Source organism: Vicia villosa, unplaced genomic scaffold (genome assembly GCF_029867415.1).
Source record: "Vicia villosa cultivar HV-30 ecotype Madison, WI unplaced genomic scaffold, Vvil1.0 ctg.001377F_1_1, whole genome shotgun sequence".
NCBI classification, from domain to species: Eukaryota; Viridiplantae; Streptophyta; class Magnoliopsida; order Fabales; family Fabaceae; genus Vicia; species Vicia villosa.
Window position 1 is genome coordinate 210,549 of NW_026705600.1, and position 17,803 is coordinate 228,351.

The following is a 17,803-nucleotide window of genomic DNA, read 5'->3' on the forward strand; positions in this document are numbered from 1 at the left end:
TTAGTCTAACTTTTTTTTTGAAAGTTTGCTATGTCTGTCTTGTAGTTTATTGAGAGATTTATTTCGCATGAACATATATAAATAAATAATAAAACAATACAATCAAAAGGAGAAAATAAAACGGGATTCTAGAATTTAAATGAGGTATTTGGCCAATTGAAATTTCTTAAATTTTCTTGGGTTATTTTATGAGTTTTTTTGCATAAGCAAATTCATTGATAAGGAGACCCTAGCAAAATACAAAGTCCAACAAGTAGAACAGGAACAATTTAATAAATCAAAGAAAAATAGTAAGTGTCATATCCAAATTTTGTCTCAAACTATTCATTTATAGAAAACATTTGTATTAATTCAATAAAAATTGACATTCAGTTAACTTTCAGACTTTTTTAAATTCAAAAATTGAGTTGATTTCATTTCATGCAATTTCATCGACTCATGTATCTTTTTAAAACAATCCAAAGTCATCCGAATAAAATTTCGATTCTACATACAGACCGGTAAAAGTGATTCGACATTATGTATAAAATTATCGGACATAATATTTTAAGTTTTAATCTTTACCTGACCATTTTATAAAATTATGTTGGGCGTAGATCGTGTTGGCGTGCTCGCTTTATTTTTTTACACTCTTTGTGGTCGCATTCTTACCTTTCAGAACTTGTTCATCTAAGTATTTTTATTTGCACTTTTGAATATTTCTGAATTTTTTTTATTAAATTTTGTCGCGCATATATCACGTTGATATGTTCATTTTATTTTTCTGATTAAACGGGCACCTGACTTTTATTCCTTCTGATCCCTTATTTTCCCTTATTTTTATTTAATTTTAATCAAAGTATTTTCTATTCGTGTTACATGTTTTTCTTTCATTTTCATTTAGTTTTATTTTTTGTTTATTAAGCACATCAAAAGCAAGGGCATAATGTGAGAGATTGAATAGACTCTGGCCGGTAAGACACATTTGAGCTTATAGTTTATAAGCTCATATAATAATTTAGATCGTTTGATCACATTTTTTCATCACGAACTTATAGCTTATTTTTTTAACTTATAACTTATTTTTTAGACGCTATTTTGAATAGAGTTTTAGCTTATAACTTATAGCTTATCATTTTTTTTCCCTTTTTATCCTTATTATTTTAACAAAATTCACTTTATCCTTTATAATTTATTTTAATTTAAAATAAAATAATTATGTATTAAATATCTTTTATATCTTTTTACATTTATGAAAGGATCGAAAAGATGGATGTTTCCCTAACGACGAAGGACAAGATGACAATGATAGAGAAAGTCCACAACGACATCGTATTGGGCCTTGATGATAAGGTTCTCCGACAGGTTTCGAAGGATAAAACTACAGCTGTGTATGGACGAAACTCGAAGGTTTGTACATGACCAAATCATTGGTCAATCACCTCTACGTAAAACAAGCTTTGTAGACAAAGTCTTGACTGAACAACTAGAAATATTCAGTAAGTTGATATTGAGGTTACCATCAGTGATGAAGATCAAGCGTTGATGTTGTTGTGTGTTATACCAAGATCTCATGCTCAATTCAAAGAAACCCTCTTGTATGGAAGAAACTTCGTAACCTCTAAAGAAGTTCAATCAGCCTTTTACTCGTAGAATTTGAACAAAAAAATGAGCACAAGCCATCATATGTTGGTGAAGGATTGTTCGTAAAAGTAAAATTCTCAAAGAAGGATGGTATGTTTGAGAAGAAGAAGGGTAAAGGTCCATAGAAGTTTTATGGTGGTGATGCTCATGCTATTAGATGTTACCACTGTAAGAAGGAAGGTCATACCAGAAAAGTATGTCTTGGCAGGTTGAATAGGTATGACTATGGCAAGGATAATGGCAATGGAGTCATTGTTCAAGATGATTATGAATCATCTGATGTACTAGTGGTTTCTAGCGGAAATTCTAGCAGGGAATGGATTACGGATTCAGGATGCACTTGGCACATGACTCCAAACAAAGATGTGTTTGAGGAATTACATGATCAAGGTGGTGAATCAATACTGTTGGGAAACAACTAAGCCTACAAAATTGCAGGAATTGGATCTGTCATATTTAAGCTTCATGATGAGTCAATAAAGTTGTTGACTGGTGTCAAGTATGTACCTGATCTTAAGAGAAATTTGATTTCTCTTGGTGAATTCGGGATATATTTTCAAAAGAGAGCGAAATATCCTAAGGGTAATGAAGGAGTTGAAGGAAATCTTGAGAGGAATCTAGAGGAAAGGCCTGTATACCCTTGAGATTGAGGTTGTAAGTGTTTCAGTAGATGTAACATCAACAAAACCTATGTCGAAGGCTGAGTTATGGCCCATGAGACTTAGCCATGTCAGTGCAAAGGTCTCAGTCTAATTGGGAAAGCAAAATTTATTAGGTGGTAACAAGATCGATAAACTGGAGTTTTGTGAACCTTGGAGTACATATAAACTAAACATGTGTCCCTAATGTTAGAACAAGATTTGTTCTTATCAATTATCTTAGTTTTGATGATAACAATAATATGAATTTTGCTTAAGATAATATGGTACTCTAATCCAATGCAATTTCCCTTTCAGGAAATATATATAAAGAGTACGCATAATTCAGCGCTCAGAAGTTGTGTCTCAAAGGGTTCAGCATGCAACATCAGAACATGGTCTGGCAAGACATCAGAAGATGGTCGAAGCAGAATCAGAACATGGGTCTATGGAAGCATCAGAAGAACATGAGATCAGAAGCACTGAAGATCAGAAGATGGTATCACGCTCAGAAGCACTTCAAGGTCAGAAGATCAGAAGATGCTATGCACCAAGCTGTTTGACTCTGATGATATTCAAACATTATATTCACAAACATCAGATCAGAAGAAAGTACACGTGGCAGACTACGCTGACTGACAAAAGGAACGTTAAAGCTACTAAAGGCAACGTCAGTAGACACAGCGTGAACAAGGCTCGAGGTAGTTGACAAAAGCGTATAACATTAAATGCAATGCTGTACGGAACACGCAAAGCATTAAATGCATTCAACGGTCATCTTCTCAACGCCTATAAATATGAAGTTCTGATGAGAAGCAAGGCTAACGATTCTGCACCAAAACAACTTATATCAAACTTGCTGAAACTCTGTTCAAATCAAAACTCAGAATCTTCATCAACTCACTACATTGCTGTTGTAATATCTTAGTGAGATTAAGCTTAAACGTTAAGAGAAATATCACAGTTTGTGATTATAGCTTTTAAGTAGCATTTGTAAACTCTTGAATAGATTACATTAAGTTGTAAGGAACTAGAGTGATCGTGTGATCAGTATACTCTAGGAAGTCTTAGCAGTTGGCTGAGCAGTTTGTAACTAGAGTGATCAGGTTGATCAGTAGACTCTAGAAAAGTCTTAGAAGTTGTCTAAGCAGTTGTTCCTGGAGTGATCAAGTTGTGATCAGAATACTCTAGAAGACTTAGTCGTGGACTAAGTGGAAAACCATTGTAATCCGTGCGATTAGTGGATTAAATCCTCAGGTTGAGGTAAATCATCTCTGCGGGGGTGGACTGGAGTAGCTTTGTTAACAGCGAACCAGGATAAAAATAATTGTGCAATTTATTTTTATCGTCCAAGATTTAAAGTCACACTTATTCAATCCCCCCCTTTCTAAGTGTTTTTCTATCCTTCAATTGGCATCAGAGCGCCGGTTCTAAGGTGCAAGCACTTAACCGTGTTTAGAAAAGATTCAGGAAGAGAAAAACGCTTCAGTAAAAGATGGTTGATGAAAGTGAAAAGTCTACACCTACACCTGCATCTACATCTGGCTCTGCTGAGCAATACAACGGTAACAATGGTTATACTAGACCGCCGGTATTTGATGGTGAAAACTTTGAATACTGGAAAGATAAACTGGAAAGTTACTTTCTGGGTCTAGATGGTGATCTATGGGATCTTCTGATGGATGGTTACAAACATCCTGTAAATGCCAGAGGCGTAAAGCTGACAAGGCAAGAAATGGATGATGATCAGAAAAAGCTTTTCAGGAATCATCATAAATGCAGAACTGTTTTGCTGAATGCTATCTCTCATGCTGAGTATGAAAAGATATCTAACAGGGAAACGGCCTATGACATATATGAGTCCTTGAAAATGACTCATGAAGGAAACGCTCAAGTCAAGGAGACCAAAGCTCTAGCTTTAATCCAGAAGTATGAAGCCTTCAAGATGGAGGATGATGAAGACATTGAAAAGATGTTTTCGAGATTTCAAACTCTGACTGCTGGATTGAGAGTTCTTGACAAAGGATACACCAAGGCTGATCATGTAAAGAAGATCATCAGAAGCTTACCCAGAAGATGGGGTCCTATGGTGACTGCATTCAAGATTACAAAGAATCTGAATGAAGTTTCTCTGGAAGAGCTGATCAGTGCCTTGAGAAGCCATGAGATTGAGCTGGATGCAAATGAGCCTCAAAAGAAAGGTAAATCTATTGCATTAAAATCAAATATCAAGAAATGCACTAACGCTTTTCAGGCTAGAGAAGAAGATCCTGAAGAATCAGAATCTGAAGAAGAAGATGAACTGTCCATGATTTCTAGAAGGCTAAATCAACTCTAGAAGACCAAGCAAAGGAAGTTCAGAAGCTTCAGAAGTTCAAAGAAATTTGAACGTGGAGAATCTTCTGATGACAGAAGATTTGACAAGAAGAAGGTCATGTGCTATGAATGCAATGAGCCTGGACACTACAAGAATGAATGTCCAAATCTTCAGAAGGAAAGTCCCAAGAAAAAGTTTCATAAGAAGAAAGGTCTTATGGCAACCTGGGATGAGTCAGAAGATGATTCAGAAGATGAGCAGGCTAACTGTGCGCTGATGGCGACAGAAGATGACGGATCAGAATCTACATCAGAATCAGATTCTGAAGAGGTATTTTCTGAACTTACTAGAGATGAGTTAGTTTCCGGTCTAACTGAACTTCTGGAACTCAAGTCTCAAATTAGTCTCAAATACAAAAAGCTGAAAAAGCAATTTGAATTTGAAACAAAGAAGCTTGAGTTGGAAAATTCTGAATTAAGAGAAAAACTTTTAAAATTATCCAATAATGTTGGATCTCCTTCTGATTCAGAAAAATCCACTCCTAGTCTAAACCATATTCTGAAAGAATATGATTTAAGTTTCAGGAAGTTCTTATCTAGAAGTATTGGCAGAAGTCAGCTAGCTTCTATGATATATGCTGTGTCTGGAAACAAAAGAGTAGGCATTGGTTTTGAGGGTGAAACCCCATACAAACTTGAACCTATTGATGAAATGAAAATCACATACAAGCCATTGTATGATCAGTTCAAGTATGGCCACTCTCATGATATTAGGCACACTTCACATGCTCAAAGCTTTCACATAACACACACCAAAAAGCATGTGACACAACCTAGGAAATATCATGAAACTCATATTAAAAATTATCATGCTGTTCCTCCTATTGCTTATAATGTCAAACCCAAGTTCAATCAGAACTTGAGAAAATCTAACAAGAAAGGACCCAAGAAAATGTGGGTACCTAAGGATAAGATTATTCCTATTGCAGATATCCTTGGCTGCAAGAAGGACAAAGCACAACATGTCATGGTACCTGGACTCTGGATGCTCACGACACATGACAGGAAGAAGGTCTATGTTCCAAGACCTGGTGCTTAAGTCTGGAGGAGAAGTCAAGTTTGGAGGAGATCAGAAGGGCAAGATAATTGGCTCTGGAACTATAAAGTCTGGTAACTCTCCTTCCATTTCTAATGTACTTCTTGTAGAAGGATTAACTCATAACCTCTTATCTATCAGTCAATTAAGTGACAATGGTTATGATATAATCTTCAATCAAAAGTCTTGCAAGGCTGTAAATCAGAAGGATGGCTCAATCCTATTTACAGGCAAGAGGAAGAACAACATTTATAAGACAGATCTGCAAGATCTTATGAGTCAGAAGGTGACTTGTCTTATGTCTGTTTCTGAAGAGCAGTGGGTCTGGCACAGGAGATTAGGTCATGCTAGTTTGAGAAAGATCTCTCAGATTAACAAACTGAATCTTGTCAGAGGACTCCCTAATCTGAAATTCAAATCAGATGCTCTTTGTGAAGCATGTCAGAAGGGCAAGTTCTCCAAACCTGCATTCAAGTCTAAGAATGTTGTTTCTACCTCAAGGCCATTAGAACTCTTGCACATTGATCTGTTTGGACCAGTCAAAACAGCATATGTCAGAGGAAAGAAATATGGATTAGTCATCGTAGATGATTATAGTCGCTGGACGTGGGTAAAATTCTTGAAACACAAGGATGAGACTCATTCAGTGTTCTTTGATTTCTGCATTCAGATTCAATCTGAAAAAGAGTGTAAAATCATAAAGGTCAGAAGTGATCATGGTGGTGAATTTGAGAACAGATCCTTTGAAGAGTTCTTCAAAGAAAATGGTATTGCCCATGATTTCTCTTGTCCTAGAACTCCACAGCAAAATGGGGTTGTAGAACGAAAGAATAGGACTCTGCAAGAAATGGCCAGAACCATGATCAATGAAACCAATATGGCTAAGCATTTCTGGGCAGAAGCAATAAACACTGCATGCTATATTCAGAATAGAATCTCTATCAGACCTATTCTAAATAAGACTCCCTATGAATTGTGGAAGAATAGAAAGCCCAACATTTCATATTTCCATCCTTTTGGATGTGTATGCTTTATTCTGAACACTAAAGATCATCTTGGTAAGTTTGATTCCAAAGCACAAAAATGTTTCCTTCTTGGATATTCTGAACGCTCAAAAGGCTACAGAGTATACAATACTGAAACATTGATTGTAGAAGAATCAATCAATATCAGGTTTGATGATAAGCTTGGTTCTGAAAAACCAAAGCAGTTTGAAAATTTTGCAGGTTATGATATTGACATATCAGAAGTTGTTGAGCCAAGAAGCAATGCATCAGAAGCAGAGCTTCTCAGAAGCAAAGAATCTGAAGATCAAGTATCAGCTTCTCTGGAGGATCTAAGTATTTCTGAAGAACCGTCTGTCAGAAGATCATCCAGACTCATCTCTGGTCATTCAGAAGATGTCATTCTTGGAAAGAAGGATGATCCAATCAGAACAAGAGCATTCCTTAAGAACAATGCAGACTGTCAATTAGGTCTTGTATCTTTGATCGAGCCAACTTCTGTTGATCATGCTCTAGAAGATCCAGACTGGATAATTGCTATGCAAGAAGAACTGAATCAGTTTACAAGGAATGATGTTTGGGATCTTGTTCCTAGACCAGATGGATTCAATATAATTGGTACAAAATGGGTCTTCAGAAACAAGCTCAGTGAGAAAGGTGAGGTGGTAAGGAACAAAGCCAGATTGGTGGCTCAGGGTTATAGTCAGCAAGAAGGGATTGACTATACAGAAACCTTTGCACCAGTGGCCAGGTTAGAGTCTATTCGTCTATTAATTTCTTTTGCCACTCAACATAACATCACTCTCTATCAGATGGATGTTAAGAGTGCCTTCTTAAATGGTTATATAGATGAAGAAGTTTATGTCCATCAACCTCCTGGTTTTGAAGACTCTATGTCTCCGAATCATGTGTTTAAACTAAAGAAATCATTATATGGATTGAAGCAAGCTCCCAGAGCTTGGTATGAACGCTTAAGTTCTTTCCTTCTAGATAATGGTTTCACTAGAGGAAAAGTGGACACTACTCTCTTTTGTAAAACCTTTGAAAAGGATATTTTAATCTGTCAAATATATGTAGATGATATTATTTTTGGAACATCTAATGCTACACTTGGAAAGGAGTTTGCTAAGTCTATGCAGGCTGAGTTTGAAATGAGCATGATGGGAGAACTCAAGTATTTCCTTGGAATACAAATAAATCAAACATCAGAAGGAACATATGTTCACCAAACCAAGTATGTGAAGGAACTTCTGAAGAAATTTAATCTTCTGGACTGCAAAGAAGCCAAAACTCCTATGCATCCAACATGTATCCTAGGTAAGGATGAGGTAAGTAAGAAGGTAGATCAGAAGTTATACAGAGGTATGATTGGATCTCTTCTATATTTGACTGCTTCTAGACCTGACATTCTGTTCAGTGTTTGTTTGTGTGCTAGATTCCAATCGGATCCTAGAGAATCTCATTTAACTGCTGTTAAGAGAATTCTAAGGTATCTGAAAGGTACTACTAATGTTGGTTTAGTTTACAGAAAATCTAAAGAATACAACTTAGTAGGATTCTGTGATGCTGATTATGCTGGAGACAGAATTGAAAGAAAAAGTACTTCAGGAAGTTGCCAATTTCTTGGAAGTCATTTGATCTCCTGGTACAGCAAGAAGCAAGCAACTATTGCTCTATCAACGACAGAAGCAGAATATGTCGCTGCTGCTGGCTGTAGTACACAGATGCTCTGGATGAAGAGTCAGTTGGAAGATTATCAGATATATGAGAGTAACATTCCTATATTCTGTGATAATACTTCTGCTATATGTTTATCTAAGAATCCTATTCTTCATTCAAAAGCTAAACATATTGAGATTAAACATCATTTCATAAGGGACTATGTTCAGAAGGGTGTTATTTCTTTAAACTTTGTGGATACAGACCATCAATGGGCTGATATCTTTACAAAACCCCTGGCTGAAGATAGGTTTAAATTCATTCTGAAGAACATCAGTATGGATTTATGCCCAGAATGAGAAGATGAGAAGTTCTCATGTATGAGTATCTTCTGAAATGAAAATGGATTATTTTTTTATATCAGAAGTTCTGATTGAAATCTTTTAGAAATTATGATTCGGTTATTACTAACGTTTCATTGTCTAAGTTGATTCAGAACCTCTTTTAAAGCAAAACAGCTGTTACGTTTTATCTCGGGATGGTAAACCTGTCGTTACTATTCGTGGATAAACGTGCGTGCAGTTGAAGGGACACCGACCATAGGTAACTGTGCTAGTCACCTCATTTGTCTTTATTATCTCTCCTCACGTCACGTAACATTAAATGCTTTTCATCATTCGTTTCATTTTATTTTCCTTTTAAATACTCTTCAAACTCTTCTCTTTCCCTCTCATCTCTCTCTATCTCTTTGCTTTTCTTCATCAAGTTTTTTCTCTCTCTCTTCCGTTTTCGTCTCTTGCTTAAAAAACCTAGCTCAAACCCAGCGTTCACCCTAAGCCTGTTGAAGCTCCATGACTCAAAGGCGACAGATCTCTGTGCATCTCGGGATGGCTCTTCTAATACCGCTCAAGTCAGACTCTTCTTTGATGTTGTTATCAACTTTCATCCAAAGACAGAAGACTTTCTTGAGTTTTAGGAAGATATGCTCAACTTCTATGTTGAGTTTCTTGACCGAATGTTGTATTTTTTTAATTTTTGTAGTCATTTCCTCTTTGGAAATTCTACTTTGTATTTGCTAGGAATGTTTTTCATCTTGTTAAACATAGGAATTTCTTGTAAACCTTTTTGATTATCAATGAAAAAGTTTCTTTGCTTTTACATTCCAGTGATTCTACTTGTTGTTTTTTTTTTTGCATCTGAATCTTTTTAAATATTCTTTTTTGATGTTATGACAAAAAGGGGGAGAAGATAAATGATAAATGATTTGATTAAATCTATCAGTTGCTGGGTAAAGAGGCTCCCACACATTCACTAACAAGAACTGCAAGTTCTATATGGTTTAAGTGTTTTGCAGGTACAGAGAAGTGAAGTGAATCTTCAGAAGCAAACACTAGAAGCAAAACCATAAGAAGCGTTATTCTGTAAAAGGAATAAGCTCTTGGAAACTGAAGCAAGCTGAGTGCTGTCAAGCTTCAGAGATCAGAAGCAAGAAAGAAGAATGAATCAGAAGCACTGATAATAGAATTTGAATATCATTGTCTATCCTGTTCTGACAAAATTCTATTTGCTCTAATACATATAATGTTATGGCTCTGATACATTATTTGCTCTGATACATTATTTCAGCCTATATGGCTCTGATACATATAATGTGTTCAAACATACATTTTATGTTCTAACTCGTTCATGCTGACTTTTGTCGTTTAGTTTTTGTTCTGTAACATTTCAGGATGTAGAGATGCTCTGATGATGCTCTGGTACATTCAACAATGTTCTGATACAAATCTAGCATGAAGTGATGATTGGTAGACATTCAAAGTTCTGAAGCTATCCGAGGGAAGCAGAAATCAGAAGATGTGAATGTTCTAAAAGATCCAGAAAACTCAAGTTCTGAAGCTGTCCTGAATGGAAGCAGGAATCAGAAGCTGTGAATGTTCTGAAGATCAAAGAAATTCAAGTTCTGAAGCTGTCCTGAATGGAAGCAGAAGTCAGAAGCTGTGAATGTTCTGAAGATCAAAGAAAATCAAGTTCTGAAGCTGTCCACGATGGAAGCAGGAATCAGAAGCTGTGAGTGTTCTAAGGATCTAAAGAAATTCAAGTTCTGAAGCTGTCCAATGGAAGCAGAAGTCAGAAGCTATGAATTCTCTGAAGGCAGAAGCTTATATGATCGTCTCTACCGAAATAATCAGGGAAGTCTTTTATTAAAGTTCTTCGAGAATTTATTTCAGGGGGAGATTATTTATCTCAGGGGGAGATTGTTAATCTCAGGGGGAGACATATTCATATGCTTATGCTATAGCTGTGTAATTTGTCTTTTGCCGTCTACTCTTTCTGATCGCAAATTCATATCATTTATATATGTTTTTGTCATCATCAAAAAGGGGGAGATTGTTAGAACAAGATTTGTTCTTATCAATTATCTTAGTTTTGATGATAACAATAATATGAATTTTGCTTAAGATAATATGGTACTCTAATCCAATGCAATTTCCCTTTCAGGAAATATATATAAAGAGTACGCATAATTCAGCGCTCAGAAGTTGTGTCTCAAAGGGTTCAGCATGCAACATCAGAACATGGTCTGGCAAGACATCAGAAGATGGTCGAAGCAGAATCAGAACATGGGTCTATGGAAGCATCAGAAGAACATGAGATCAGAAGCACTGAAGATCAGAAGATGGTATCACGCTCAGAAGCACTTCAAGGTCAGAAGATCAGAAGATGCTATGCACCAAGCTGTTTGACTCTGATGATATTCAAACGTTATATTCACAAACATCAGATCAGAAGAAAGTACACGTGGCAGACTACGCTGACTGACAAAAGGAACGTTAAAGCTACTAAAGGCAACGTCAGTAGACACAGCGTGAACAAGGCTCGAGGTAGTTGACAAAAGCGTATAACATTAAATGCAATGCTGTACGGAACACGCAAAGCATTAAATGCATTCAACGGTCATCTTCTCAACGCCTATAAATATGAAGTTCTGATGAGAAGCAAGGCTAACGATTCTGCACCAAAACAACTTATATCAAACTTGCTGAAACTCTGTTCAAATCAAAACTCAGAATCTTCATCAACTCACTACATTGCTGTTGTAATATCTTAGTGAGATTAAGCTTAAACGTTAAGAGAAATATCACAGTTTGTGATTATAGCTTTTAAGAAGCATTTGTAAACTCTTGAATAGATTACATTAAGTTGTAAGGAACTAGAGTGATCGTGTGATCAGTATACTCTAGGAAGTCTTAGCAGTTGGCTGAGCAGTTTGTAACTAGAGTGATCAGGTTGATCAGTAGACTCTAGAAAAGTCTTAGAAGTTGTCTAAGCAGTTGTTCCTGGAGTGATCAAGTTGTGATCAGAATACTCTAGAAGACTTAGTCGTGGACTAAGTGGAAAACCATTGTAATCCGTGCGATTAGTGGATTAAATCCTCAGGTTGAGGTAAATCATCTCTGCGGGGGTGGACTGGAGTAGCTTTGTTAACAGCGAACCAGGATAAAAATAATTGTGCAATTTATTTTTATCGTCCAAGATTTAAAGTCACACTTATTCAATCCCCCCCTTTCTAAGTGTTTTTCTATCCTTCACCTAATGTATTCATGGATCCACTCTTGAAGTATGTCACATAGACTACATTGTTGTAGGTTGCATTTTTTTCCACAAATATTGTTGTGTCAACCAAGTATAGGAAGTATAACCTCAATGCACATTGTCTGTGGAACAAAACCTACTCCTCATCAATCCGGCCTCCACTGCCGCAACCAGGTAGCATTTGTATAGGCCAACCAGGTATGAAAATCGGGCATGACCACCTATCGTGGCATCAAGCTCCTCTTGGACCTCACCCCTGTAAGCTCCCAAATAGTTTACCATTAGTTTAAGTGCCTCGAATTTGCAAATCCGAGAATGGTTTAGTAACCTTCCCCTAATCAAATGATGCAGAAGGCATGAGACATCATCATGGGCGATGAACATCTCAGCGTGAGGGATATGGAAATGTGACGTATCCTTGTGTCATCACTCCATAAAAATCGCCAACATACCAAGTTTAATGGTCTTGTATCTAGTGCAACATGAACCTGTAAGCCCAGAGTAATGAACACAATCTTAAAACCATGTGTCTGCATTCTGTTCTAGGTTCAAATTCTTCCTCTCATAATTTATAGATTTTACCAATTCACGCTCCTGTAAAAATAATTATACCGACCTTAGTTGCAACTCAATTAGTATGAAATAGATGTAACATAAAAGTAAATAAATATACATATCCTTCCCACACATGCCTAGCAACATGTTCTACATAAAAAAGGAAGTGAGGACGAGTCAAAAGGGCCTCCTAAAAAACTATCAAGAACGGGATCAACAACAATAACAAGTTCCTCTTGTTGGGATTTAGGGGCTTCCTAAGTTGTAGGGTCAACAAGAGACACGTGCCTACGGGAGGTCGAAGTCTGAGACTTGCGACCTTGTGAAGTCTGAGACACGCGAGCATGTGAAGTCGACACATCCGCATCAAACAAACTAGTACTAACTCGTGGCCTCGAGCGCGTTGCCCTTACACTACGAACGGAAGCATGTTGGAATACATGAGCGTGCATCAACCTGTCCTGGTTTTCAACCATTATTCCTATAATATAAAACATAAAACAATATCTAAATCAAGGCAAGTAAAGTAAATTTCAGAGATGCATCTCCGTAAACTTGAAAAGAAAAAGTTAGAAAAATTCAGAGATGCATCTCTGTAAAATTGGGAAAACAAAAAATTCTAGAAAAAACCGAAGATGTATCTCCGTAAAAAATGTGCGACGTTGTAGAACTTCCAAAAAATGCAGAGAATTTCCTAAACACCAACAAATTTGTGTGCATGTCTAAACAAAATATCTATTTTGAATGTAACTACAAACTAATGCATTTTAAAGAGGTGAACACTTTATACCCTTCAATTTAGTTGAATACCGATACCCTTAACTAATCAAATAGGATAATTCAATGCCATGTCATTTTTTTTATTTAGTTTAAATAAATTAAAATTTAAAAATAATTTACATTCAAGATATCAATATCCAACTACTTATCATGAATACCTTAGAATTTGATTTAAAAAAAAACCAATTTTATAATATTATACAATTATTCAATTTTGATTTCCCAAATTGAAAACAGAATTTTTTTTACAATTCCTTAACATTTTTATTTTATATTGTTACTTATTAATTCAATTCATGATTTTGTTGAGCTATGTCATTTTAAAAAATGTCACCATCAAGATTCAATGATTTGCCATCGAGGAAAGATTATTGATTTAAAAAACAGTTGGATGGAGTTAAGAAGAAGTTGTTAAATTGAAAAGTGTGTTCTAGTTAAAACCAGTTTGAGGGAAATCCATTTTTAAAACTGGTCCAAATAAAAACCAATTTTTTTTTATTAAGAACCGGTTATTAATCAAACCGATCCAAACATAAACCAATTTTAAAAAATAAAGTGATTTTATTTTATTAAAGTGGTTTTAAAAAGCAAATTGATCCATATATAATATATTTGATTCAATCATGCACACCCCTAATAAAATAACTCAGTGACCAATAGATGTTACTATTATGTTACAAAATACTAATCTAAAGAGGCAGCGGCAGAAATGTAATATATAACACATAATAAACCATGGATAAAACAGGCAATTCCACCAATAGACAAAAAGTGATGGTGTGAGAAACCACAAGAACTATGTGCCCTCTTATTGGACATAAACCCTATCACCAACATGGACAATCCAACAGCCACCACCAACCTGATCAATAACATAATCAAAAGATGAAAATAAAGAGTTAGATATTTAGTGAATGATCCTCTCTAATAATAAAAATACACATAATCACGAGTAACAGTTGGTAGCATTGCATGAATATCCGACTGCAGAGACCTATGTTCGAACCTGCAACATCTCACTTATTCACATTTAAATAATGAAATTTCAACCGCTAAAGTACTCGATTAAAAAAAAGTACCAGGTTAAAATAAGGCAAGCTAGAGAGAGTTTCCTTTTACAGGAAGCTTTCTTAGATTCTTGTTGGGAACAAACACAATTGCAGCAACATGACAAATTGGCTATAACATGAGATAGTCCCAAAAGCACTGCTGCACCCAATCCCAACATGAAGGCATCATGACTTGTCTTTCTACATTCAAATATCCACAATTTCAAATGCTTAACCTGTTTTGTTAAAGACACTATAAGTACTATATAGAGTTTAGCATAGATTAATTTCGTAATGCATATAGTACATATTTCTCCTTACAACAACAAATTTCTGAGTTGGTTTGAATCATACATACATACCTTGTTTTGTGCAATTTCAGCCTCCAAACCAAGAATCCCAGCTGCTATATCCATGATTACAATCAGGAGACAAACAAATATGCCAGCTACTCTAGCCATTTGTATAGGACTAATATTTTTCTGGAATTTTCTCTGTTCTGGCTGGTTTCAAGTACATACAAATAATTAAGTAAAGGTCTGTGGAATAATTAAACTGAAATGTTTATATGTTTTTTTCTTTATCCTTTCTTCAACAAGAAGAAGGTAGAAAGAAAAAAAATGATCTTTTTGTGGTGAGATGGAGAGATCTTGTGTGGTAGAGGTTGGGTGGTCACTGTGGCTATGACATGCAGTGGTTAAAGACATTGAAAATGATTTGATGAATTGAATCTATTATAAAATCTGTGAGTCTAACCGTTAAAAATATTGGTCTATCATAAACACATTGCTTTGTTTATAGAAAATTTATTGTTGTCCAGCCTAAGGCAATAGTAATCAGATTTTGCTCTTTCAGAAACACATTGTGGTTGTTACGTTGCATATTGTGCCCGTTAATTTTGATTGACAAGAGTTTGAAATACATGTTAAAAAAACTTAATGTTAAGATTTTTCAGAAGTAACGGAGACCACCCGTTCCTTGGAGCAATGTTGTCTCAAAACCGACCCAAACTATACCGCGAAGACCTAACATAGACCACCTCTTCCTTAGAGCAATGTTGTCTTCAGCAACTTAGAAGTCTCTTGGGACGATGATCTAAGTCCACCTCAAATCATTAACTTCCTTTGCAGGAATTAAGCCAAAACAATCTTTCCATTTCATACTTTTAAGATCAAATGACTCCTGTGAGACATCCCGTGCAGCTGAAGCACATCGTTGTTTTTTCTCAAAAGCAACAAGTCTATGAAGCAATGGCATCGTGTCATCATTCCCCTCCCCAACAAGATTCAGCAAATCCCGTTGTTCACAGGAGGACAGAAGACGAACCACCTCCTACGTGGCCTGATAGCTCAAGTCCAGCAGCATTCTTTAATCATTGCCCAAAAGGGCGAGAGGCTAAGGCTAACTCACATTCTAGAACGAAAGTGAGCTCCCATTGGTCTTTATTGAGAACCTCAGCTCGCGTCAACGAGCAATTATCAACCCTTGAAAGCGCCCTTCTTCATTCACCATCAATTCCAGACCCTCACCACCATAGTCTATCCGCTTCTCCTATACATAGATCTAGGAGACACCAAGGGAAATCTCATCAACGGACCCTGTACAGGAGCAAGAGGTCCTTGACAAGATCCATGTGTTGACATTATCATCACAACAATGAGAGGAGAAACTCCCTTCCATCCACGCGGAGGAATAAAGGCAGTCGTGGGAGTAGTTCCCCCGTGAGAGATCTTGGCTCGGAGGTGTTTCCCGGCTCAATGTTTTCACAAACAGAAAAAATAATTATCCAGTACTACAATCCTTATAGAAGCCTGTACCACTAAACTCATACAATGGAATCGTTTTCTCAGTACAATAAGTAAGAAAGTCTTCTAAACATATTCTAGAGCAACATATAGAAAAGCCACACTCCAAAAGCACTACTAATACATCAATATCTAAGTGACATCTAGATGTTATTATCAAGTTACAAAAATACTAATCCATAGAGGCAGTAGCAGAAACGTAATATATAACACAGAATAAACCATGAACAAAACAGGAAATCCCACCAATGGACAGAAAGTGATGGTGTGAGAAACCACAAGAACCATCTGCCCTGTTGTTTGACATGGACCCTATAACCAGCATTGACAGTCCAGCTGCCGCCACCACCCTGATCAACCACACAAGTCAAAAGGAGAATATGTCAATAATTCTATCTTTTCATCCAGATATCAAAATATTGGTGCATCCAAGGTATGATAGTAGGATAGTGTAGAGCACCAGACCCGAAATTTGCCACGTTTAAACCGTAATTAATAGAACCTCATAAAACTGTAGTATAAATGGAAATTAGATAGGGCCTCTATTTATTTTATCTTATTGAGTCGTGACTCGTGGCTAACCTACACAGGGCCCATAAAAACTTAAGACGTCATGTGTGGATGCATAGATATATAAAGTACCAGGTTAAAATAAGGCAAAGCACAGATAGTTGCTTGTTGGAGGAAGCTTTCTCAAATTCTTGTTGAGAACAAACACAACTACAGCCACCTATCAAGTTGGCTATAACATGAGATAGTCCCAAAAGCACTGCAGCACCCAACCCCAGCATGAAAGCATCATGACTTGGCTCTCTACACTCAAATATCCACACCTTCAAATGCTTAACCTGTTTTGATAAAATAATAACTACTCACATTGCAGTTTAGCATAGATTAATTCAAAGTGCACATAAAAAATAGTTGGCCTCAAGCACACATACCTTGTTTTGTGCTGTTTCAGCTTCGAAGCCCAGAATCCCAGCTGCTACATCCATGATAACAATGAGGAGACAAAGAAATATGCCTCCTACTCTAGCCATTTGTAACCAAAGTTTTGAGATTAGAAAGAGTGGGACTGTGTTGGTATAGTATAAGAGTGAAAGTAAAGTAAGAAAGTAAAGATAATAATGAGACTTAAGAACACAAGTGGATAAAAGCTTCTTTTGTGCAAACTATGCAAAATTTATATCTGCTTTATTGTCTACTCTTGCTGCTTTTTCTTCATTCTTAGATTTCTGTGTCAGTAAAGCAAGGTAGAAACCAGCTCATACTATCAAGTTCGTCATGTGAATGGTGGGAGGTTTGGTTCTTTGACTTTTAGGTTACTTCTTTTTTGGTTATGTCAATGGTAACCAGCAGGTTTGGATTAATAATATTATATTGTTTAAAATTAACAGTAAGTAAATTTTTGATTTTTTTACTTCTATGTCACACTTTTGAAACTAAAATACCACAATACCATAATTTGAAAAAAATTTACTAAAGTGTCACTTTTTTATGTAGTGGTTTGTCTATATGCTGAAATATTTTTCACCATTTGTGGTTCCGTCAGTGGCTGGCCGACTTTGTACTGGTTTTTTTTATTTTTATTTTTATTTTGAATATTTAAATGATTTTTTTTTGTTTTTTAAATATCAATAATTATTTATTTAAACTATTAATTGAATAAAATATAATATTTAAT

The 17,803-nt window shown here is 36.0% G+C and overlaps 2 protein-coding genes across 2 annotated transcripts; both read right to left on the reverse strand.

The window, feature by feature from the left end:
• Nucleotides 1-13,896: 13,896 nt before the first annotated feature.
• Nucleotides 13,897-15,983, reverse strand: LOC131634915 (protein VASCULATURE COMPLEXITY AND CONNECTIVITY-like). Its single transcript, XM_058905541.1, has 3 exons — nt 14,677-15,983; nt 14,345-14,550; nt 13,897-14,127 (listed from the first exon to the last, which is right to left on the reverse strand). The coding sequence occupies exons 1-3, from the start codon at nt 14,773-14,775 to the stop codon at nt 13,950-13,952; spliced, it is 483 nt and encodes a 160-aa protein (XP_058761524.1). The 5' UTR covers nt 14,776-15,983; the 3' UTR covers nt 13,897-13,949.
• Nucleotides 15,984-16,115: 132 nt separating this feature from the next.
• Nucleotides 16,116-17,398, reverse strand: LOC131634914 (protein VASCULATURE COMPLEXITY AND CONNECTIVITY-like). Its single transcript, XM_058905540.1, has 3 exons — nt 17,061-17,398; nt 16,762-16,967; nt 16,116-16,469 (listed from the first exon to the last, which is right to left on the reverse strand). The coding sequence occupies exons 1-3, from the start codon at nt 17,157-17,159 to the stop codon at nt 16,292-16,294; spliced, it is 483 nt and encodes a 160-aa protein (XP_058761523.1). The 5' UTR covers nt 17,160-17,398; the 3' UTR covers nt 16,116-16,291.
• Between the last annotated feature and the right edge of the window lie 405 nt (nt 17,399-17,803).

Bases quoted from the DNA above. Each gene is read 5' to 3' on its own strand.
- LOC131634915 (XM_058905541.1), bottom strand. From the start codon at position 14,775: ATGGCTAGAGTAGCTGGCATATTTGTTTGTCTCCTGATTGTAATCATG. The intron at 14,551-14,676 runs GTATGTATGTAT...TTAACAAAACAG, and splicing joins CTGAAATTGCACAAAACAAG to GTTAAGCATTTGAAATTGTG. The intron at 14,128-14,344 runs GTACTTTTTTTT...GTTATTGATCAG, and splicing joins GCTTGCCTTATTTTAACCTG to GTTGGTGGTGGCTGTTGGAT.
- LOC131634914 (XM_058905540.1), bottom strand. From the start codon at position 17,159: ATGGCTAGAGTAGGAGGCATATTTCTTTGTCTCCTCATTGTTATCATG. The intron at 16,968-17,060 runs GTATGTGTGCTT...TTATCAAAACAG, and splicing joins CTGAAACAGCACAAAACAAG to GTTAAGCATTTGAAGGTGTG. The intron at 16,470-16,761 runs GTACTTTATATA...GTGGTTGATCAG, and splicing joins CTTTGCCTTATTTTAACCTG to GGTGGTGGCGGCAGCTGGAC.